The sequence below is a fragment of the Scylla paramamosain genome, chromosome 1 (genome assembly GCF_035594125.1).
Source record: "Scylla paramamosain isolate STU-SP2022 chromosome 1, ASM3559412v1, whole genome shotgun sequence".
Taxonomy (NCBI): domain Eukaryota; kingdom Metazoa; phylum Arthropoda; class Malacostraca; order Decapoda; family Portunidae; genus Scylla; species Scylla paramamosain.
In genome coordinates, this window is record NC_087151.1 from 40,237,428 (window position 1) to 40,261,139 (window position 23,712).

General features: G+C 40.7%; 2 protein-coding genes and 1 long non-coding RNA gene across 15 annotated transcripts; 1 reads left to right on the forward strand and 2 right to left on the reverse strand.

Moving 5' to 3' along the window:
- The first annotated feature begins 509 nt into the window (after window positions 1–509).
- LOC135105505 (myotubularin-related protein DDB_G0290005-like) lies at window positions 510–6,460 on the forward strand. Of its 4 annotated transcripts, none has more exons than XM_064013660.1 (4): window positions 513–669; window positions 3,454–3,580; window positions 3,910–4,011; window positions 4,644–6,460. In XM_064013660.1, exon 4 carries the CDS (start codon window positions 4,859–4,861, stop codon window positions 5,828–5,830), a length of 972 nt encoding a protein of 323 aa, XP_063869730.1. In that variant the 5' UTR covers window positions 513–669; window positions 3,454–3,580; window positions 3,910–4,011; window positions 4,644–4,858; the 3' UTR covers window positions 5,831–6,460. The 4 variants fall into 4 exon arrangements, with proteins under 4 accessions (XP_063869738.1, XP_063869730.1, XP_063869719.1 ...); XM_064013677.1 differs by lacking the exon at window positions 3,454–3,580 and adding an exon at window positions 3,581–3,735 and having other exon boundaries at window positions 523–669; XM_064013649.1 differs by lacking the exon at window positions 3,454–3,580.
- On the reverse strand, window positions 6,095–18,037 carry LOC135105515 (uncharacterized). 10 transcript variants are annotated; one of them, XR_010270874.1, is made up of 5 exons: window positions 17,606–18,037; window positions 17,181–17,414; window positions 14,604–14,844; window positions 12,967–13,098; window positions 6,095–7,461 (listed from the first exon to the last, which is right to left on the reverse strand). It is a non-coding gene; the product is annotated as an uncharacterized LOC135105515 (long non-coding RNA). The 10 variants fall into 10 exon arrangements; XR_010270873.1 differs by having other exon boundaries at window positions 17,510–18,037; XR_010270883.1 differs by lacking the exon at window positions 17,181–17,414 and adding an exon at window positions 7,776–7,861 and having other exon boundaries at window positions 17,606–18,035.
- A 589-nt stretch (window positions 18,038–18,626) lies between these two features.
- Window positions 18,627–23,632, reverse strand: LOC135105532 (uncharacterized). The gene is made up of 11 exons (XM_064013736.1): window positions 23,362–23,632; window positions 22,730–23,111; window positions 21,861–22,355; window positions 21,685–21,773; window positions 21,066–21,521; window positions 20,674–20,801; window positions 20,240–20,377; window positions 19,637–19,763; window positions 19,291–19,503; window positions 18,977–19,072; window positions 18,627–18,803 (listed from the first exon to the last, which is right to left on the reverse strand). The coding sequence occupies exons 2-5, from the start codon at window positions 23,096–23,098 to the stop codon at window positions 21,341–21,343; spliced, it is 1,134 nt and encodes a 377-aa protein (XP_063869806.1). The 5' UTR covers window positions 23,099–23,111; window positions 23,362–23,632; the 3' UTR covers window positions 18,627–18,803; window positions 18,977–19,072; window positions 19,291–19,503; window positions 19,637–19,763; window positions 20,240–20,377; window positions 20,674–20,801; window positions 21,066–21,340.
- Window positions 23,633–23,712: the final 80 nt, after the last annotated feature.

A 23,712-nucleotide genomic window follows, 5' to 3' on the forward strand; every position in this document is an offset into this window, starting at 1 on the left:
CCCTCATCGGGCACTTAGCGACAATGAGCTGAGCACTAGTTAACTCAGTCGATTCAGGTCGGCGAGTCATTGTGGCCGTCACAAAAAGTTAACCAAGACATAATCGGTCTTAGAAATTAACAAGATTTATGTACAAAGTACAAAGTACAGTTACGGGCTGTAATTTTGAGTTCAATGATGCTGAGAAATGTTTGGATCGCGCGTTGAATCAAGCCGTGGATGTAACAGAGCTGTGTAATGACCGATCGCGGCACCCGTCTTTTCAGTCGGATACGAGACATGTTGTGTTCTGAACCTTTTATTTTACTTTTCCTCGACTTCAATCTCTAAGTTGTGTAGTTTCAGAATACTGTTTGATTTAATATAAAAGAGCACACTGAAGATAACCAAAAATAAACGCTAGATAAGATTGAGTATTTCACTAATCATTCTCAGAAGTGCCTCGTTGATCCAGAGAGGGCAGGTTTGAGATCTTGCGCATGTCCGCGCCGATGACGTGGGCAAATCCTTGGTCTGCGATTGGTTAAGGTTCAGCTCTCGTATCTTTCCCAGTTGGATTGTGGGCATGTGTGGTGGTTCCCGCTGCCCTTCCTCGTAGTGACGGCGTCTATTCATTGGCCATCAGGCGACGCCTTGGCTCTCAGGACCCATTCCATTGATTTTGCAGTGGTGAGTGTGAACAAGAAATACTGATTATCCTGCATAGATTACATCAATGCACTTGAGTGGAATAGTTAGCTGGCATGTAACTGCTACAGACGGGGGCTCAGTAATTAGTCTAGTTCATGGTGGCGGTGGAGTGCTAAGAGTGTTGATGGGATGAACGGGTCTGCGGGAGACATAGAGCGTAGTGGAGTGTGTGTTGGATATCAGAAGGACGTGTATGATGTGAGGCTACCAGTGAAGGGAAGTAAGGACTGGTCAAGGCTGTGTGGTGCAGCAGGTAGCTTCTTTAGCTGAGGTGCACCCCGCCGTCCTTCCTCCCTGTCGAAACCTTGCTTCCTGCTGATGAGTAAATCCCTTGTGAAGAACGAGTGAGTTCTTTGAAGTTATTCGGCTACCAAGATTATCTAATTTGATTTCTATGTTGGGACTCACCGTAAATTACGAATAAAACAACCCTTGGATCTCTGTGCTGAATCCTCGTGCTGCAGAATGGACAGCTGTAATGGTGTGATGTGGTGGTGCTGCAGCACGTGTGCCAGTCACTATGCAACACAGGGAAGAGTTCTTTAATTTAACCTACTATTTTCATGCCATGACTAATACTCCAGGTTACCAATATTTAATTTTATCTTATCGATTTAATTTTACCTTATCGTTGTGAATGTGAATGTTCACTTTAAAATCGACAGCAGTAATACTTATTGAACTTTTTTTGCACATGAACACAGGTAATGAAATATGTTGAAATATCTTGTTTACTGTTAATTCTATTTGGATTCACATGGCCCAGTGGATAGAGTGACAGTCCTGGGAACATTTAATATTGGACGCCACTTTCAAATCCTGCTAGGTACATATTTTTTTAATTACTGGTAGAAAATATTCATAAAAAAAAATTCTTCTTAGTAATATTAACGTGAACACTAGATGCGACAATAGACCTACTTTGCAAAAATAGTGTTCTCATGGCTCAGTGGGTAGAGTGATGTACAGTCACAAGCAAGAAACTCTGCCACTCCTGGGCTATATAATTTACTCAGTAGCGACACCTGTCGCCTTCCCACTAGGTGAAGGCTTTTGTTTTCCTGCCACTGGTTCAACCCCTCAAAAACTACGCCTTCAGGCTCCCCCCATTAGACCTTCCCCACCAGGTCTTGGTCCATGCCCTGCCCTTTAACGTGATCAGAGCGTCCCCCCCCTTAGCCACCTCTCCACCACCCTCCCATTCTCTCTCTCTCTCTCTCTCTCTCTCTCTCTCTCTCTCTCTCTCTCTCTCTCTCTCTCTCTCTCTCTCTCTCTCTCTCTCTCTCAACGTGTGTGTGTGTTACAGCAGAATAATGGTGCGCACACTACCAGGCCTTTATGTGCCAGTGACATGTGTGACGCCACGCTCTTTCCACTGTATAGGCAGCCGGGAAACACAAGGTGGAGACTTGTTTTGATGTGGTCTCGGTGAGCGGATGAAGTGTGAATACTATTATTGGATTAACTTTACTGCAATATTACGTTTGCAAGATAATACAGCGGTACAGTTTGTGTTCATACGGCTTATTACCGCAGCTTGCACAGCATCTGCAGTGTGGCAGGCCTTGTAAGTACAGTATACGCGTGTGTCTGATACATACGTAGGTAGGTTTTGTTGGTTAATGTCCTTTGGTTTAGGTTACGTTAGGTTGTTCTTAAACGCGCACGTACACGCACACGCACGCGCGTGCGCAAGGAAGAGAAAAAAGAGGCTGAGTGGGGTGACACGGGCAGGGAGGCAGGAGGGGGTGGGAGAAGCGGATAAGGTTATCTTGGCACGAGGCATATATATATATATATATATATATATATATATATATATATATATATATATATATATATATATATATATATATATATATATATATATATATATATATATATATATATATATATATATATACACACACACACACACACTCGGACAGGCGAAATTAATCGAGATAGAGATAAATAACCAAATAATCCCAGATAACAAATGATAGGGTCAGGCGGTCATTGTTTTCAGCTGAGGTCCCCCCAGTCGCCATGATGGTTTGTAAGTGTGACCGGACTCCAATATGATTTCTACTTCCTTAACATATATTTTGTTTCTTACGTAAGATTTTATGGATTCTAAAAATACCTAGTGATGTTTTGTGTTTTTCATATGCGTATCGAGGGAAATAGGTTGATTATTATGTCGTGTCTAAACTTTATCTTTAATATTGTCAAGTATTTTCATTCCAGCCGCTAGTTAAAATTCTGTTGCTTCTAAAATAGTTCGTGGTTTTGGAAGTGTGTTTTATTCCTGTTGAGTTCAATATATGGACATTTACAGTGATTTATAGGTATGTTAAAAGTAAAACAAGTGACGTTTTGTAGCTCATTTCTTTATTTCATCTGCTAACTAACCTATGATTTTTGTAAAAATAAAGATTTTTAAGTGCTTTTCCATTAATAGATAAAAATTTGTGGACTTGAGAATTTTTTTATCGTTCCAATATTTTTTTCAACGAGTTTTTAAAATCTTTATTGTTATTGAGGCTAAAAATAATGTTATATTCCCAGTATTAGTTAAAGTGCATGGCCTTTCAGAATATATAAGGCATTCCATCATAGCTCAATGTTTGCGAGGGGTCATTTTTAATGGACTCAAATACGTAAATATATAAATGTGACGTCATCAGCTGTGACTTCATCTGGGGAGTCAGACCCGGGACACCACCATCTCCCTTCCAGTCTCCCTCCATCAGTGTTTAGCGCAAATTCCTGTATTTTCAGGCGTTTCCAGACTGAAGTGTGCAGAGGGGAGTAGTAGGAGGAGGAAGAAGGAAAGAATGCGGAAAGAAGGAAAAAACAAAAAAATGTTAAGAAGATAATATTTAGCTTCATTTCCCCTGTTTTCCAGGTATTTTTCAGGTTTTGTGTGCGCGTGCGCCTCCCTACTCCAAGACCGGTCACCCGCCCTCCATTTCCTCCCCAACTTGGTCTTCCCTGCCCCCTCCCAACACACTGCCTGGATCTCCCCCTCTCATCTTTACCTCTCTTCTGCCTGTTTCGTGTGTGTGTGTTGGGATATTGCAATCTAACCGTTTCATGATCAAACCCAACCCTGCTGCTGCTGCTGCTACCTATGTTGCATTGTGAACATTGAATCAACTGTATATGATTATTGTTTACCTGTCTACTTTATTAATTCACCTCTCCCACGATCGCCGCCGCATCCCCCCTTGTCAGGTAGGGAAGTGGGGTGTACCATATCCCTGAAGCTGCACCCGATTGGCCAGCTGATGCCCATTGATGTCTACAGGGCCGTGGTGAGGCAGGCAAAGACTCGAGGTAAACTCTTTGCAGCCTTGTTTACACCTTGATATGTTCTCATTACTATTTGACTTCTGATCTCTCTCAAGTTTGTGAGCAAAGTTAGTCCTGTTCAGTGCCCCAAAAATTCAATTGCACCATCCATCAACTGGACACAACCATCCAGCCATTGTTTCTTCTTCAGTGACCCTCTATTGTCCCCTTCTGCCACACTGAACATCCTTCCTTGGTCTGCCCTTTATTTATCATATGAACTCAAACTTCACATCTCATTTCTTACCATAACACCTGTGACGTTAGGCGTTCTCCGCCAGCTTTTTGTCATCCAGCTGCTAAATCAATACAGCGGCCTTATCTGTCCATATATCTTTGTATATCTATCATTCTCTCTCCTCTGTCTCCAGCCTGTCTCCTCTATCTTTCAGCGGCTCTCCTTCCTTTGACTATCTTCAGCGTCATTGTCTTAGCCTCTCTCCTCCGATTGTCTTCAGCCCCTCTCCTCTGACTTCAGCCTCTCGCCTCTTTTCCTCCTCAACTCCACTCCTACAAATAACTTACTTTTTTTATATTTGTCTTTATGCGATTGTTTGCTTGCTTTTCTATTTTTTTTTTATTTCCTCGCATTGATTCTTTCCTTCCTTCCTCTGCAGGACCCAAGGAAGAATAAGAGAGAAGAATGGAAGGAAGAGAAAGAAATTAGATCAACATCTCTACTTACAAAAAAAATCGTGCCTCCTCTTCCTTTTACAAAGACGAGGTAGAGGTGGAGCTGTTATAGAAGAGGGTCCTTTGCTATCCCTGGCCTTAGAAAACGGACTTCACGATCTAAACCAACACCTGCTACCTTGTTTCCGTTTTCTGTTTGATGGGGAGCTCTCGTATTCCAGCTACAAGAACCACCACCACTACTACCACCACCATCAGAAGCAGCAGCGGAACCACCACCACCACCATCAGAAGCAGCAGCGGAACCACCACCACCATCAGAAACAGCACCACCACCACCACCACCACCACCACCACCACCGCCATCAGAAACAGCAGCACCACCACCATTAGAAACAGCACCACCACCACCGCCATCAGAAACAGCAGCACCACTACCACCGCCATCAGGAACAGCAACACCACCGCCATCAGAAACAGCAGCACCACCACCACCGCCATCATACGAAGAAACACCACCACCACCACCCCCACCACCACCATCATCATCATCATCATCATCATCATCAGAGGAAGAAGCAACACCACCACTACCACCATCATCATCATCAGAGGAAGCAGCAGCACCACTACCACCACCATCATCAGAGAAAGAAGCACCACCACCACCCTCCCCCACCACCACCACCATCATCAGAGAAAGAAGCACCACCACCACCATCAGAGGAAGAAGCACCCCCCCCACCACCACCATCAGAAGCAGCCCCACCACCACCACCACCACCATCAGAGGAAGCAGCCCTACCACCACCATCAGAGGAAGAAGCCCCACCACCACCACCACCACCACCACCACCACTATCAGAAGCAGCAGCAGCAGCACCACCACCATCATCATCATCAGAGGAAGAAGCACCATTACCACCAGCATCATACAGAGACTACTATCAGAGGAAGCAGCAGCAGCAGCAGCAGCAGCAGCAACAGCAGCAGCAGCATCACCACCACCACCACCACCACTACTACCATCATAGGAAGAAGCAGCAGCACCACCACCAGCAGAGTAAGGAGAAGCAGCATCAGTAGTAAAAGAAGACAAAGGAGCATCAGCAGAAAAATAAAGTGCCAGAAGAGGCAGCATCAGAAGAAAAGTATCAGTGGAAGACAGTGATGAAGAGGAGGATAAAGGCAACAAAGAGAAAAAGCATCAGAAGAAATAGTATCAGAGGAAGACGACAAAGAGGAAGAAGCATCAGAAGAAACAGTGTCAGAGGAAGACGACGACAGAGGAACATCATAAGAAACGGTATCAGAGGAAGATGACAACAAGGAGGAGGAAGACAACGACGAAGAGGAGGAAGTCAACCAAGACATGTGATGGTGAAGTGTCCAGCCATTTTTCCAGATCCCAGAATCGTCTGAGCCGAGTAGAAGGTGGTCCACAAAGGGGAGCAATGTGAAGGGTTTTTTTTAATCACAGTATTTTCTTCACACACAACACACAAGATAAAAAAACATTCACACAAGGGCACTGCCACTAAAGCTTCTCTCAACACCCTTCCTTCCCTGTTCTGCCGCTGTGACACACGCACTCTCTCTCTCTCTAAGGAGGAAAAAGTCTGCCTGCTTCATTATCAAGAGGAAGACGACAGATTTGCAATAAAAATCCAACTGTCAAGAGGAGGAAAGAGTCCACCTGTGGAAAACTCAAGGTCAACTCAAGACATCAGTGTGCCGCCCTCCATTCTGTGGCATGGAGGTCCACTTTCCCCATCTAATAAGAATGTTGATTATGAATGAATTTATCCTTCATTATCCTTCAAAAATGCTATATATTATTAGTATTTTGGAATTATATCCTTCATTATTTTGGGTTTATGAGTGTTGTTACAATGATTGTTGCAATTCCACTGTCATCATGCTTCACATGCATCTAGGAAAACAGATCTAGAGGTATGTATATATTGCATGCACTTTTGCCCTATGTTTTGCTCTTTGACCCTGTCAAACAATGGGTGTGGGTGGAGTGTAAAGAGATTGAAAGAAGCTGACCTTGCAGACAGCAATACTCTACCAATGTGGAAAAGTCAAGTGAGGAAAACGGCATTTCAAGGTAGGTCAGTGATGCAGGCCAAAGCATTTTTGAGTTTTGACACCTTAAGATAAAAATCCTTAAAGGTCTTCTTTGATTTCTTCCCGCACTGTGAGGCTCATACAACAGCAGATGGAAAAGGATCCTCCTATAACATAAAATGCAAATGAGGGAAAAACAACCAAACATTGCTAGGAAAAGTGAGTACAAGAACAATGTGCAGAGTCCCAAAAATGTTTTGTCCCTGACTGCCTTGCAACACTGCTTTCTTCATTTAACCAACAACACAGCAACACAGCAGTAGTATGTATATATTACTATAGCTGCCAGATCAGCTTCTTTCAGCTCCTTTCCACCATCTATTGCTCTACAGTCAGAAAGAGTTAGCAGGGGCCAAAAAAAAACATGTTAATAAGGCAGTAAAGTAGAATCCTGAATCTTCTTCATAAGAACCCTAGTCCGCAGAAAAGCTGAACTGTCACGAACTCATGCCAGTCCCTCCCCCCATCCCATCCTGCCATATCACAGAGATGCTCCGACAGTCTAGAATAGGTGCTGTGACAATCTATAGCGAACTGGTAGCAATTCTTGGCAGAGTAGGGTTCACACCAAGACTTCACCAGTGCTGCACAATCATACATATCAGCAGGTCCTCTCCTGATCCAGTCTTGTGGAGAACAACATCTAGCCTTATTTTGACATGGAAAAACCTACAAAAGAAAAAAAAAAAAGGGTAGTCACAACCAAATTTCATGGAATAAACTAGGGAAATTTTTATGGAATAGCAGGAAAAAACTGGAGCTGACCACAAAAAAAGTTGAAACACAAAATGAACAGAATGAAGGTGATAAGAGATGAGTAGTGTACATGAACTAATGGAAAAATCACACAACAAATAAAGACTTCACCACTTAGCAAACTATAATTCTACAATTATTTAATTCATCCCTAATGTGAATGTCAAGCAGTCCACAGCCACCAGCTTCAGAACACCTCATTGCTTTTTTCCCTTGCATTCACTTACATTGACACATTATACATATACTTGGATGGATATCTGCATCTTGTGTGCCATGAAGTCCCTGGTGTGTGTATCTCTCTCCATTTGGCCTGCTTTCAACATAAAAGTATCTTATAATTTATGACAATCTTATTAATATAACAAACTGAGATGATAATATATGATCATGTTTTGAAACACTTCTGCACCACACTTCCACTACATTCAAAAGGCTCTAGTTAAAGTTACATGGGTTTTTAAGAGTGTAACAATTCTGGTGACAAACTAACAAGATTCATATATTGTTAACAAGAGAAACACTCTTGAGAACCTAGCTCTCAGTGGGCTTTGAGAGGTCATTATGAGAGACCAAACTATTTCTGAATATGGGTCATACACATATCTATTTATAATATTTTGCAAATACTTATACTGTGTACAAAAATAATTCTTGATCCCACAAAAATGACTTCATAGTCAGGAGATAAAACAATGTTAAACTACCGACCAGTCAACCTGACTTCAACTTTATGTAAATTAGTGAATTTGAAATTACAAGAACATTATGGATCATTCAGATAAGCAGGATGATAAAAGGCTTTACAAAGAAGTTGTCCATTACAAACTTGATGAATTTTTACAGTAAATTCACCAAATAAAAGGGGTAATTATGACACCATATGCCTGGGCTTCATCATAGTATTCTGTCATTCCTTGGCATGTCTGGCACAATATGCTTCCTGATCAGGCTGCCTTAAATATGAGAAAAGTATTTAAATATTTGAGAGAACGATACAAGAAATTAAGAGTAATAAAGGGGATGGAAGTTCATGGGGTAAAATCAGAAGGAACTGGAAAGGACATGAGTGAAGAAGTTTCATGGGAATATACAAATTAGAGATGTGTTTGTTGAGGCCAACCAACAAGCTCTACAAGGAACTCTACTGCCAGAGACATCTCAGAATGCCTAACTTCATAAAAACTGTTTTAGCTAGAGATGAGATGTGAAGTTTCAAGTTTAGATTATAAGAAAAGGATAGACCAAGGATGTTCAGTGTAGAAGAGGACAGTGGAGTGTCACTGAAGAAGATGGGATGGTTGTCTGGAAGGTTGTGTCAAGTTGACAGATGGAAGAATTGAGTTTTTGGGGCATTGAACAATACCAAGTTTGCTCTGCCCCAATCAGAAATTTTAGAGAGATCAGAAGTCAGGCATTCTGTGGCTTCCTTGCATGAACTGTTTACTTCCAGAAGGGTTGGATGTCTGTGAAAAGATATAGAAAAGTGCAGGGTGACATCATCAGTGTAGGAGTGGATAGAACAAGAAGTTTGGTTTAGATCATTGATGAATAACAGGAAGAGAGTGGGTGACAGGACAGAATCCTGAGGAACACCGCTGTTAATGGATTCAGGAGAACAGTAACCGTCTACCACAGCAGCAATAGAAGGGTCAGAAAGGAAACTTGAGATGAAGTTACAGAGAGAAGGATAAAAGCTGTAGGAAGGTAGTCCAAATAAATAATAAGGGAAAAAAGTAATCCTGTGAGAGACACGGTACAAAGAAAGATGGTGGTATATGGGATCAAGAAGAACTTATCCTCAAAAATAGCTAGAGAGTAAAAAGAGGTGAAAAGGGCTAAGGAAATTGTAGCAGAAGTGGCAGAGGAAGGAGAGGAGATAGTTGAAACAAATTGAAGAGGTTTACAGGATTGGAGAGTATGACAAAAATGGAACAAGACCAATGAAAATATGATTCATGTCACAAACAGCAGCAGAACATGTCTTACAAGGAACAGGAAAATTGGCAAATGTAGAAGGAATGAGGGGAATATGGATAAAAAGAGACATGAATGAAGACAAAAGTAAACTGAGAGTTGAGAGTAGAGGCCCAGTCAAAAAAAAGGAAAGAACATAGGAACAAACGAGGAAATTCATTTGGAATGTTATAGACATGAAAGTTAGGAAATGGTGGCACAAATATACCACGGAAGATCACCAAGCAAAAGCTTAAAAATTATATATGTACAAATGTAGATGGTTTGGTGTCGAGCCTATTGAAACTTAAAGACTACCTAAAGAACAATAAACCAGATGTGGTAAGTTTAATGGAAACCAAACTAAAAGAGGAAATAAAGATGAGATTTGCAAAGGAAGGATACAGCACATGGAAGAGAGACGGAAAATGAAAGGGATGAGGAGTGATGATACTGGTAAAAGATACTGTTGTTGAGGAGGTGGAATATGGTGATGGAATGGCAGAAACTTTGAGTATTGTGATTAAGATCAACAGAAGTGGAAAAGGAAGTTAATGTGACGTACATACCACCAAAAACTAATGTATGGGAGACCAAGATATAAAATTATGCAACTAGAAAAAAAAATATCATAGAGGAAATGATAAGGAAAAGTAACAAAAATGCTCTTAGTAGGCAACTTCAACACTAAAGGAATTAACTGGGAGGAGACAGTAGTGCAAGAAAATGTTGGGTCATGGAGCAAAGAACTTATGCATACCATGATGGTGAATACAATAAGACAGTGGGTGAGTAAACTTCCAAGATGCAGAGAAGAACCATCACAGTTGGACTTAGTGTTTATAAAAACTCCAGAAAGTAGACCAAGTATACATTGTCTGAGTCCAATGGGAAGAAGTAATCATGTGACAACAGAAATAGTACTACAGCAGGAAACACTGTTGCACAGGAATGAACAATTTAGAAATGGGAGACAGAACTATGCTAAGGCATAATTTTATAGAAAAATTAACTGGAAAGAGCTATTTCAAGGCAAAGTAGTGCAAGAAAAATATGAGATATTTTTTTTAGCAAATAGAGGGAGTGCAACAGTTTGTACCAAGTTATAAAGTGAAAATTGGGAAGCATGAATGGTATATTGCAAGGTGTGTAGAAACAAAAAAGAAAAAGGACAGGGCATGGAGGAAAATTATGAGAAAACTGAGCAGAAATACTAGGGAAGAATACAAAAAGGGAGACTTTAACTGCAAAGAAGTTTGTTGGGAATAATTGATCATGGAAGGGGGAGAAGAATCACAGGGAAATATGCTGTTAAACTTAGTAATGTCTAACACTATGGCCAATTGGATTGGAGAAAACACCAGATTTAAAGGGAATGAAGAGACATCAAGGTTAGATCTATGTTTACCAAGGAACTTGACATCATTGAGGAAATAAATTATCAATGCCCTTTGAGCAAAAGTGATCTGTTAATTGAATTTAAATTAGACAAGAGTTTAATAGAAAACAGGAGTGAAACTTATAAGAGCAGAAGATATAACTACAGGAAGGCAGACTTCATTAAAATGAGCAAATTCTTTGTCAACACTGACTGAAAACAACTGTTCACAGCAAGAAATAAACAAGAAAAGTGGTGTACATTTATGAAAGTCTATAATGAAGGGGTCAATAGATACATACCAAAGATCATAATTAACAAGGTGAAAAAGAAAGAAGAGATGTAAACTAGCAAGAGAAGAAAAAGCAGCAGCTTGGAATAGATGGAGAAAAATAGGTGGACATATGAAATGGGAAGAATTTAAAGTAGCAAGAAATGAGATGTCCAAATCTTGAGAGAAGAGGAAACGAATTATGAGAAAGAGGTAGTTGACAAATGGAAGAATGAGCTGAAATTCTTTTACAGATATGTAAACAGAAAAAATAAAAAATAAACAAAGTATAGATAGATTAAAGGTAGATGACATCATTTATGAAGATGCTCTGTCACAAGCTGAATTAATAAACATATGCTTCCAGTCAGTATTCACAAGAGAAAATAACTTTGTAGGAGAATGAGCATGGCACAAGGACAAAGTGTTGAGGGAATTTCAAGTGGACATTCAAGAAGTTAAGAAAATTATGAAATGTCAGGATGTAAGTAAGGCTCAAGGGCCACATGGAGTGTCAAATTGGATAATGAAGGAATGTAGCGAACAGCTGGCATAGATAATACATATCATAGCATGTTCATTTAAAGAGGGATAAATCCCTCTTTAAATGAACATGCTATGGAAAAAAGCCAATACAGTACCAATTTTCAAAAGAAGTAATAAGAAGAACCCCTGAATTATGGACCAGTGTCCTTAACAAGTGTTGTTGCAAAAATATGTTAAATGATTGTTAAAGACAGATGAATGAAATATCTAGAAGAATCATACACACTGACTGGACATCAATTTGGTTTCAGAAGTGGAAGACCTTGTGTTACAAATTTATTAAGTTTTTTACAGTAGAGCAACTGATATAATCCAAGAGAGGGATGGCTGGAAAGACTGTGTCTACTTGGATCTAAAAAAAAAGGCATTTGATAACGTACGCCACCAGAGATTGTTATGAAAAATTCAAAATGTAGTGGGTCTGCAAGGCAAAACACTGGACTGGATAATAGACTTATTAAGGGACAGAGAAATAAGAATAATAATTAAGGGTGAAAAATCAGAATGGTGTAAAGTTATAAGTGGAGTTCTATGGGACAGTTCTGGCCCCTGTAATGTTCCCAGTATATATTAATGACATGGTGGATGAGGCTGACAGCTACATCACTTTACATGCAGATGACGTGAAGTTGTCAAAAAGAGTGGAAAATAATACAGATTGTGAAATGTTACAGAAGCATCTGGATAAAATATGCAAGTGGAATAGGAGATGGGAAATGGAGTTTAATGCAAAGTGCAAAGTGATGCAGCTAGGGAAGAGCAAAAGGAGACAGACAAGATCCTACACCAAGGGAGATGTAGAAATTAAGAAAACCAAAGAAGAAAAAGATTTGGGAATTACAATAAACAATAATTTATTACCACAAAAACATATAAACAATATTGTCAGGGGAACCTATGAGTTACTGAGAAAGATGAAAAGGGCATTTACTTACATGGATTAAAAGATGATGAAAAAATTGATAGAATCTATGATTTGACCCACACTTGAATATGCTGCAACTGTTTGGTCACCTCATAAAAAGATATAAGGAATATTAAAAGGATTCAAAGAACAGCAACCAAAATGGTTCCAAGTTTGAGAAATTTATCTTATGAAGATACACTAAAGAGATCAGAAGTTCCAACATTACAGCAGAGAAGAGAAAGAGACCTGAATGCTATATACAGGGCTTTGAAGGGGAAGGACCAAGTTGACAAAGAAGACCTGTTTGTGTGAGACTCAAGAAACAAAAGAGGACACAGTATGAAATTAAAGTGCACTTACTACATGATGCATTTGCAGTTGATTTCAGTTCACCAATTTTCTTCACAAGCCTCTTGATCCTTGCTCGACAAGATTTGAGTTTTGTGTTGGTATGCTTCACTCTCAATTTGGAGGCAGAAAGATATGCAGTACCTGTGAAAAATAAGGTAAATTAACAAATGAGCAAATAAATAATTAATTAATAAATAAAGAAATATTTGCCTATGCATCAAACTACCATTCTCTTGGTAAAGGGGAAGGGGTGGGGGGAACAGAAATCTGAGATAAGTTGCACACACACATACACAAGACAGATAGACAGCTGTGGGGATACACACATATGCAAACACACACACATACACACAGTCCCCTCACTTTCACTATCCAACTGTGAGAGGAAATATGAAGTCCCATCTATATTCCTTGGTGGTCTGTCTCACCTACTACAGACAAGTTGATTAAGAGAATTGTATTGAAAAATTCCAAAATAACAGCAAGACAACTCAAACAAGCCTACCTTTCCATCCTTGATAATGTGGCAGAATGCACCATCCAACACCTCTGTCACAAGGACCTGAAGCTGCATCTCCACTCTCCAACCTCTAAACCCATACTGACTTGCAAAATGCATGTTGCTCATCCCAAGTTTGCAAGGAAATACAAGGATTTCACCAATGAAGACTGGAGAAGGGTTACGTGGAGCAACAAGTCCACATTTCAGTGTAGTGCAGTGAGGCATGGCAAGCTGAGGCATCCCCCTGGCATGAGCCCCATCAACCTCCATTACCTGCATTTGACTGTCAAACACCTTCTGTCGTGATTTGTGGTTCTTTTAGTGGTTAAATGGGGCAGGGAAGAATTTATTTCCTTCCCAAGAATGTCACTATGAATGGAGACCACTACATTGAAGTCTTTCAAATTCACATGATGAATTTTTACAAAACAGGTGATTGTAACTTGTTTATGCAAAGGAATGCACCCTGCCACAAGACCAAGAAAGTCATGAAATGGCTTGAGGATAAGAAGATGGAAGTCCTGGAATGGCCTGGGAACTCACCAGACCTTAACACAATTGAGGAGCTCTGGGCAAACATGAAACTGAAACTGCAGGAAAGCCACTTCAACACACCCCCACCTGGTTCAGGCACTTAGAGATATCTGGGTACATGACACTGAAGTGGAATATTGTAAAAGACAGTCAGATTCTATGCCAAGACAAATTAAAGCTATTCTGAAGGCCTGTAGTGACCATACAAAGTATTGAAGTAAAGAAAAAAAAACTTTTTGCCTTTTCTGCATACTTTTTGTAATTTAATCTATAAAGTCTTTATGCTACACAATATCACAGCCTTACAGAGTGCAGCAGTACTATGAACCGTACCCTGAAACACCTCTGCCACACCTTGACTACTTTCAAAAGGGTCTAGTTGAAGTTACACAGTTTTTAACCATGTTTTTTATGGCTCTATTGACAGACTGATAACATTTCTATATTATTAACATGAAAACTCTTGAGAATCCAGCTAAATATCTTTTTTGACCTTTGAAAAGTAGTCATAGTGGGAGATAAAAGTATTTCTATACAGCAGCCAACTTAGTCTGCAAACTACTCATTAATAAAACTGACTACAGCAGAAATAAAACAGAAGAGCACTCACCAAAGAACAAACGAGGAAACCTTCTTGTTCTTGTTGGGTGTCAAAGCTGCAGGAGTTAAAAAGATTAGCTTGTCACATTCTGCCAAGTTTTCCTGCTCTTGTGTGCTTGATTCTTAAACTAAGTCTTGAGAACCAACCTGGTCTGCTAGTGTTGGTCTGTGGAGGACTGATGCCAGTGAGTGGAGAAGAGTAGTGCAATCCTTCCATAGGTTAGCCAAAAATTCAGCTAGGCATGTAGGATCTAAAACCATAAAATAATGCTCATAAGATCTTATGAAAGGAACCAGTTTCTTTCACCCAAAGTTACCAAGGCCATCTACTCATCAATGTTTCCAAAGAAAATCACTGAAAAATATTTGCATTATAACAGGTGATGGCTGGGAACAAGATCTGAAGTGGCAAAGTTGAATGACATTTGGGAAATTATTAGCAATCTTCCCTGACATCTTCACCACAAAGCAAATTATTCTCTCCCAGACACTGAAACAAAATTAAGCGGCATTTAATCTGCTAAACCAAGTAACTCAAGCCCTGGCCACTCCAACCACTAGTTTTTCTGCCCCTAGTCACTCTGGCCACATTCAGCTCAAGTCACGGCAGCCTCTTAGAGCTGACTGCATGTCATCACCTGAATAGTTAAACCTGTGAAAACATGATTACTTGAATAAAATTTCACTTGATATAATTGATTTTTCATATGTAACCCAAACAATTTTCAGAATGATTTTGGAATTTTCAGTATAGGTTTACAGTTATTTGTTCATGTAACAACTGTATGAATTCCACATACAATAAATGAAATGTGTGTGTGTGTGTGTGTGTGTGTGTGTGTGTGTGTGTGTGTGTGTGTGTGTTGCTTCAATAATTAAGTATGTATGGAAGGCTTTATGGATGTGGATGGTACCCGTTTCCTGCTACAAAAATATAATATTATAGAAATATTATAACCCTCAGAACAACCAGTTAAAGAATGACCATGACAGTGATGCCCCTTGCTTTCCTCTCAGAGAAACATACTGAAGGAAAATTTGATCACCTAGTCAAGTGTGCCTTCTGGACCAATTAAGGAATTAACAACCTACATAAAAGAAACTTGGATAAATGAATTCTGGTCACCAACTGAGTAGACGGTATTTGGTCCCAGTATTTTTACGAATAATGATGTAGAAGGATATTATACAAGATAAATTGGTAGTGCAGCAACTCACACATTCCTTTTTATATGCTGGTCTGCCAATGAACAAAGAAGCAAGAAATAAAAAGATGTTCATGTCTAGGTGTCGGTCCAGGATGGCAAACTTGTTTATCAGCGGCAGAAATACAAATTTAAACAAGGCCATATATTTTCATTATGGAAAAGTACGAGCAACAAGAAAACACCATGACCAGTTATTAAAAGCACATTCTAGGCTAAGTGGAGCAACAACAAAATTTCTATATTAATAATGTTTAGTCAGTTTAGTATTAATTTTACTGAGATGGATTTTATGTACAGATTTATCTTTGTACTTTTTCCTTTTTACTCAGACATATATTTTAATTTTTACACAGCTTTACCTACCATTTTATTGGTTTTATTATAGTTTAAGCCATTACACACTACGTGGTAATAACCTACCTCAATTTTGTACTTCTCACTACTCACATCATTTCTAATGATTACACTACTTGTCGGAAATTAATAATAACGCCACAATAGGCCTGGGAATGCACAGCGCTCTCAACTTTTTCTAAGTCCACAGGTAAACATAAATGGTGTATTGTTGCCTGAACTTCAGTTGTTAGGTTAGGTTAAGTTAGGGTTTTATTATAGTTTAAGCCATTACACACTTCGTGGTAATAACCTACCTCATTTTGTTCTTCTCACTATTCACATAATTTCTAATGATTACACTACTTGTCGGAAATTAATAATAACGCCGTGGGCCGTGGGTAGAGATTGGGGACATTGGCTTAAACTATAAATTTACCATTTTATTTAATGTAGTTTTTGTAACTCTGTTTTTACTTGGAAACATCTTTATTTTTGTATTTCCCATTCATATCACCTACTGTTTGTTTGTAGCTACCTACATATTACAGTATACTGGCAGCCAGGGTGACCAGGGTGGTAGGTCAGAATGAGTACAGCAGGAGGCCAGAGTGACAAAGGGCTGGAAAAGCTAAAGGGTAGAGTGACTAGTAATCGTCTGTCAAATGTCCTTCCAAGCATGAATCACAATCCTTCCATGCGTCAATCTGTAGAATCCCAAAATGAAAAATAATACTTGTCCGGTTCGATGATCTCACCTCTTCCTCCTCCACTTCTTCCTGTGCTATTCCTTCATGCTATCCTGCACTTTTTCTCCCTTCCAACTGTCTCGCTTTGCCTTTTCTTCCACTTGCAAACTCCACAACTACCTCACCTTCTCTACACCTCCTGTTGCCTTTCTCATGTGATGGTAGACTGATACTCATCCATTCCACCACCTTCCCTTCAACCGACTAATTGGTAGACAGTGATACTCATCCATTCCACCACCTTCCCTTCAACCGACTAATAAGTCCATATATCCTCTTATTTCCACCTCTCCTCACCTTCCACTTGGGCGGCGACGGCAGTGAGTGATCCATGCCTCCATTTTCCTCCCCAGGGCAGTATATATCAAAATAATTGCAAATTTCTTTAATATTTACCACACACCTACGCACTTACACTGGGATCAGCCACCATAAAACAGTTGCCACCGCCATTTCAACACAATAAAACATTGCAACGTGTTTCCCTTCACCCACTACATAGCACACTGACCGACCATTGGCATGCACTCCCTGAAAAGATAATAAATAAAAGAAGGACAGGTATGACTGACATGAATCAAGTAATATGTTGACTGACTAATTTCTGTAGCGGGAGGGGCCACTACCTAAGTCCACTTTGTAGTTTTCCACTATTTATCCATTGATTAGGATCCTTCTTGGTGTTCAAGGATTTCCTAAGAGCACTGGTAACTCCAACTTACAGCGAGAAGGGAAAATGTCTTCAAACGCTAGCACGAGGAGGGGTTCACGTCAGCTTGCTATGGCTGCTTGCTTTCGTTATGATTATATGAACGCTGCGCTTCGAGCCTTCGAGTTCGAGGACTTGTCCTCACTGGGGACGAAAGTCTTAACATTTCTATAGGTAACACGGATGCCATCACCTATGTATTACATCCCGTTCGTTATGATCCTTAATGATTTTACATCAGTCATAATATGTGTGTCATGTACGTAGGTACAACGGAAATGGAAATTATCTACCTGCGTAGCGTTCCTGCAGCCGCTACGGATGGATGGGCTGCAGGTGGGAACACGATAATGATACCAAGAGATCAGACTGAGACTCAGACTTGTAATAGACTGCGACAGACTCACTAAAATTAGCAGTGTGGTAAAGCCCACACACTTTTTTCTCCTGCTATCCTTCACCCCATTCTTTTCACCCCGTCTTTCCTTCTTTCTTTCTTCTCTCCTCTACTTCACCCACCCTTTCTCTAAAAATAAATAAATAAATAAATAAATAAATAATGCTACCAATATATTATCTTGTAGCAAATAAAGTTCAACCATAGGGTGAAAATATGCGCACGTAGCTTAACTCGTATATGATAACTGAGCCAGAAATCTAAAAGATTCTGCGATAAATTATATAGGCTACTGCGCAGTAAATAAACTACCGGACAGTGAAAACACGGAACAGCCAACTGACTCAGTCATTTCCTTGCATCAATAGCGACGTATTCACGCTTTATATATATATATATATATATATATATATATATATATATATATATATATATATATATATATATATATATATATATATATATATATATATATATATATATATATATATATATATATGAAAAAATACCAATGAGGTAAACCATTTTATCTTATTTGTTGTTTGAGACAACATGAATTTATTCAAACAAATAACACTCCGTTCGTATACCGAAAACATGTAAATAATGAAAGTATAATGATGCATCATACTGTGAGTGTGTGTGTGTGTGTGTGTGTGTGTGTGTCTGAAAACAAAGCCAGTGCAATGTACCCATGGATGGCTATGATTTATTTTCTTCCGCCGTTAATAAGATCTTGGTGATGATGTAGAACTTCCGAGGCACCAGCCACCAAGACAGCCACGAGCCCCGCTAGATACACCAAGAACACTCCCTGAGGGGAACAGAGCACAAATGTTACGTGTTATAATTCTCTCTCTCTCTCTCTCTCTCTCTCTCTCTCTCTCTCTCTCTCTCTCTCTCTCTCTCTCTCTCTCCATGAATGATGCAGATTCCGGTCCGCAAATTTCATCTTCTCTAAGCAAGCTACGAGCATACTCACACTACCTTTAAGTCGTCAAGGTTGAGCGGTCTTCTCTCCTGACTCACCCCTGCCTGGCTTTGCGTCATATTCATTTTCTTTCGCAAGTTATCTGCAAGCCACTGGAAAAAAAAATCATATTATACAATGATTAACATGATAACATAATTTGAGAAGGAATTTTCTTCTAGAATCTTTCACTGAACTCGAACATTTCGGTCTGTGGAGATGAAAGAAGCTTACATACAAAACTCCTAATATTTCTTTGTGTATGTCTATGAATGTGCGTTATTTGGGAGGTGTATACGAGCTACTGACTTTATAATGAATTTATACTTACTTTTTTCCAGAAAGGGATGAAGCCTGCTTCAACAAATCTCTGTATGTAAAGGTCAAACTTGTGCTTCCAGGCCGTGTTTTTAGGGAAGATCCATCCTATGTAAGTAGGAAAGAGCATCTCCTGAAGAAAGTAAACATTGGTGACACGGTGAGTGATAACGGTGTATCTGAAGTACTCCGCTCCCTCCAAGAAAGCGTATCCTCCTTTTTGCACCTGAAAATAATAAAATCGAAAACATTATGAGGGGATCATTTCATCGGTCATTAAAAAGAAAAAAAGACTCACAGCTCGAGAAGCAACAGGAGGACTGCTGTTTGGAAAACTACACCTGCGTCGTCACACTCACCAAATTAAATGCAGAGTCAGCGTAATCGGGGATGAGGAGCAATTTTTCGCCTAGCTTTCTCAACGTTCGGTCCTTTGAGGTACTCAGTAACGCGGGTATGAATGTTCCGTAGTCCAGCATTATGGGTCTAAGAGAGAGAGAGAGAGAGAGAGAGAGAGAGAGAGAGAGAGAGAGAGAGAGAGAGAGAGAGAGAGAGAGAGAGAGAGAGAGAGAGAGAGAGTGCATTTTATGTAATTTCATAAAACACAGTTGTGTACAAAATTGTCTGACTCTCTTCCTTCAATATTCACCTGTTTCCAAATCTGAATTTTCTCTCTCCAGTATTTTATGAAAAAGGAACTTTCACTATTTCAAAGTTTCATTAACATTAACATTATCTTCCTTTGGAGTGTTCTTTAGTCATATAATTATACATTCCTTCCATTACTACTACGCTATTTCCCTAATTCATCTCTTCCATGTCTTCCATGCTCGCTACTACAATGTTCCCTCTTCTAGTATGTCTTTCGTTTCCGACTCCTTTTTCTCTTTCCTCTACGATTCTTCTCTTTCCTCTACGCTTCATTCGTCTCTTCTCGCCCCGCCGTGTACATACATACTCACTTGATATCCGACTCTGTCAGCTGCTCCACCGTGGTCAGCATCTGTGGCTCGGCGGGCACTGTGATGTACGCTACCAAGTTTCCGGTGTAGGAGATAAACAGCACCATCACCGCCAGCCACCAGGCGCTCAAGAAGATCCTGCACGAGGGAAAGATAGGAATGATGGAGAAAGAAAAGAAAGCCTACCGGTGTCTTTTTAAGGTTTTCGTTCAGGTATTCAGTAAATTAAATATAACTCTGATATTGATTTGTATTGTTGATGAACGTTCAGGAGAGAGAGAGAGAGAGAGAGAGAGAGAGAGAGAGAGAGAGAGAGAGAGAGAGAGAGAGAGAGAGAGAGAGAGAGAGAGAGAGAGAGAGAGAGAGAGGTTCTATGTTTTGCTAAAATAATATGTGAATTGTACTGTACGAAGTGAAGCAACAAGGCATCTTACCTGACGGAGGTAGCTGATGAAAGATGTACCGCGTCCTGGCGAAGGATTGTCCTCGCCACCTCCAGATACATCCTGCTGAGCGAGGCCTTAGACTCCACGTTAACTTGACAGGGAGATGACTCACCAAGCTGCGGTCCAGTACGCACAACAATTAGTATTACTTTGCTATCCTGCCAATATCTGTCGCATGTTTGTACGTAAACGAGTATTTTCATTTTGTTTATTCTAAACCATCCACGCTGCAGTTTTCAGGATGATTGTTAAAGGTGTCACTAATTACTTTAAGTTTATTGCTTAAAAACACATACTTGTTTTGAGTTAATAAGTTTCATCTCAGCCGCATATCATAAAAATGTCAAGCAGAACCTGATAACAAAATGATGGGAGGTCACCTTGACAAGCAGAAGTAGAGGGCATGGCAACGTCAGCACACACAACAGGACGGCGACCCATGTCTCCCAGCTGCCCATTGATCCCGACACGGTGCACCAGCAATAGTATATGCATTCATACATATTGAAGACAGAAGCGGCCATGTCCAGGCCACAGGTAATTGTTAATGAAATATGTATATTGTCTTCACATTCTAGTAAGTTTAAATTTCAAAGAATTCAAATGCATATCATTCTTATTATAAGTTACAGCAGCTGCATTTATATTTGGCTAGTTAAACACGGTAGAGTTTTCGGCTAATTATTTGCCTCAGCGGGAAGACGATGGACCACCACCTCGGGGGAGGAAGTGGATTCCTCAGCAAAAAAGAGAAACCATCCACACTGTAGGGCACGCTGAAGTCCACGACACGAAACTGATCTTGCGTGATGCTCATCACATTGATGCAAAAATCTCTGGAGGGAAAAGACTCGTGGAGTTATACCTTCCTCGTATGTGTGTCAGGTGGAGGTGGGAGGAGGGAGACGAGAATGAAATATAAACTTTCCAGAATTAATATTCGAGTAAATCAGTCGTTACAACAAAACCAGTAATCAACAAGAGTGTCTACTGCCTAACCTTTCCTCCCTCTTCACCTCGCCGATCATACCCCGCCAGGACCCGTTGCTCAGGTCGCCCCACATACCATCCTGGGACTCTTCGGATAACTAGCGGGAGAATGCCAAGCTATTTTTACCTACTAGCTGCATTAGAGTTTTCATTATTGATAAAGTCAGCATCATTCTGTCACCAACCTGGTACGTAAAGTTATAGATGCTTGAAATGTCGTTGAGCATGTTGACACCCATTCCATAAGTGTCGTTTAATGTCTCGCCTTTAATGATATATGGAAAGTCATCAACCCAGCTGGAGAGGAGGAAGTGGTGGCCGTGGAAGGTGGAGAAGCGGTCAGGAAAGAGGGAACTAAACGAAGACGACGAACTTAAATTTCCTCGCTGGACAATCTTGTTTCCCGGTTTAAATGTTTCGTAGGTGAGAATGCGGTAGACGGGCGTCCCTCCTGCCTTCAGGTGTGGCTGCAGGAGGGTGAGGAAGGAGGAGTGGCGAAGGCTGGGATGACCCAGGATCGTGGCCGCGTTCAATGACCAGTTGGTGTTGAGGAGCAGGAGGTGTCGTGGCGCCCACGTGTGTTCGGGCACGGATTCCAGGAAGTCCTCCACAGCATCTGGGTCGCCGAATATAAGAAGGTGGACAAAGAAGGCACTGTTAAAGTCCCCGAACCACGCGGCCTGTGTCAAAGAGACATACTTTATAGAGCCTCGAGGACCTGTCCAATGAATAGGCTATGAACGTAATGGGCCTATACATGATAAGACTTAGGGTGCCAGACCTTAGGCACCACTTAATCAAGAAAGTCTTATGTCCCACACTTTAAAAAATCCCTTTTTTTCTGGTAATTCACAATTCCTTCGATAAATCCGTTCTCACTATTACCTATGCAGTCGACCCACACCTTCCCTGACGTATATGAACTTTACTGCACTACTATAGAATATGACAGAATATGTAATTCTCCTATAGTCTGAAGAAAGGCATGTAGTGTATGGGTCTTTGTCAAAACCTAATGTAGCCGGCCTGGGCCTCGCTTCACGCACGTACGTACCTCGGTCACATCTGAATTCCCCAAGTCCATGAGGATGACCGGCACATTGAGGCTGGCCAGGACTTCCTGCAGCACACTCTCCGTGCTAGGCTGACCGTCATGAAGCACCACCAAAAGGCTGTTCCACATCGCCACACTCATCGCGTCCTCCAAAGCCTGAAGCACTAAGCGTGGCGGAAACACTTCTTTCGGGGAGTCTGTCATCGCCATCCTTCCGTCACCTTTCCTAAGCCTCGTTAGAACTGAACGCCCACTGACGCACCACGAGTCACAGCGCTGAAAATCCTCGTAACGCGTCACAGCAAACACCTCAGCAGCAGAAGCAGCAACCACCAGCAACGTCACCACTCTTGAGATGGAGGTCACCATTTCTCCCAGAGTCCTGGAAAATATTATCTTGCATCCTTACAAATATCTAGCTTTGATTTACATCCTAAATCATATCACATTCTATTTTGTCTTTACTTCAATTCGACATGTTATAAAGATTACAGGCTTGATTGACTCATAACTTAAAGAGACTGTGCCTTCCATGGTTAAGAGGGGATTCTTTGATCCTACCAGTGTCACGAGCTGAAAGTCTGGTATAGAAAGGATGATGAACAGTAAGAAGCTTATATGCTTGAGTTTACCCTTCCTCTGGAAATATCACGGGGCGGCCAGCCAGCAATTCACGCCTGGTCTCTGCTCAGTCGTCTGCGGTCTGCGGGAATTATTTATTCCCATGTAGGTGAAGCGAGCGCAGTGTGACCGAGCGAGTTATATTTAATCAGATTACTCCATTGTCATTGAACTTTTGATCTCTACCCTCAACTGACATTATAACATTGAAGCATTCCTCGAAAATGTCACAGTTCGGTTTATTTCCTGGCCGCCTCGCGCTGACCGTGGTCCCGTGCATTATTCCATGAGTCCCTGGATGCCGGCGTAACCGTGACCGCGATAACCTTACAGCTGCGGGCGAGGCGGAAGAGTGCTGCTCC

Bases quoted from the DNA above. Each gene is read 5' to 3' on its own strand.
- LOC135105505 (XM_064013668.1), top strand. From the start codon at position 4,859: ATGGGGAGCTCTCGTATTCCAGCTACAAGAACCACCACCACTACTACC.
- LOC135105532 (XM_064013736.1), bottom strand. From the start codon at position 23,098: ATGGTGACCTCCATCTCAAGAGTGGTGACGTTGCTGGTGGTTGCTGCT. The intron at 22,356-22,729 runs GTACGTACGTGC...TCTTTGACACAG, and splicing joins GGAATTCAGATGTGACCGAG to GCCGCGTGGTTCGGGGACTT. The intron at 21,522-21,684 runs GTTAGGCAGTAG...TTTTCCCTCCAG, and splicing joins GAGGTGAAGAGGGAGGAAAG to AGATTTTTGCATCAATGTGA.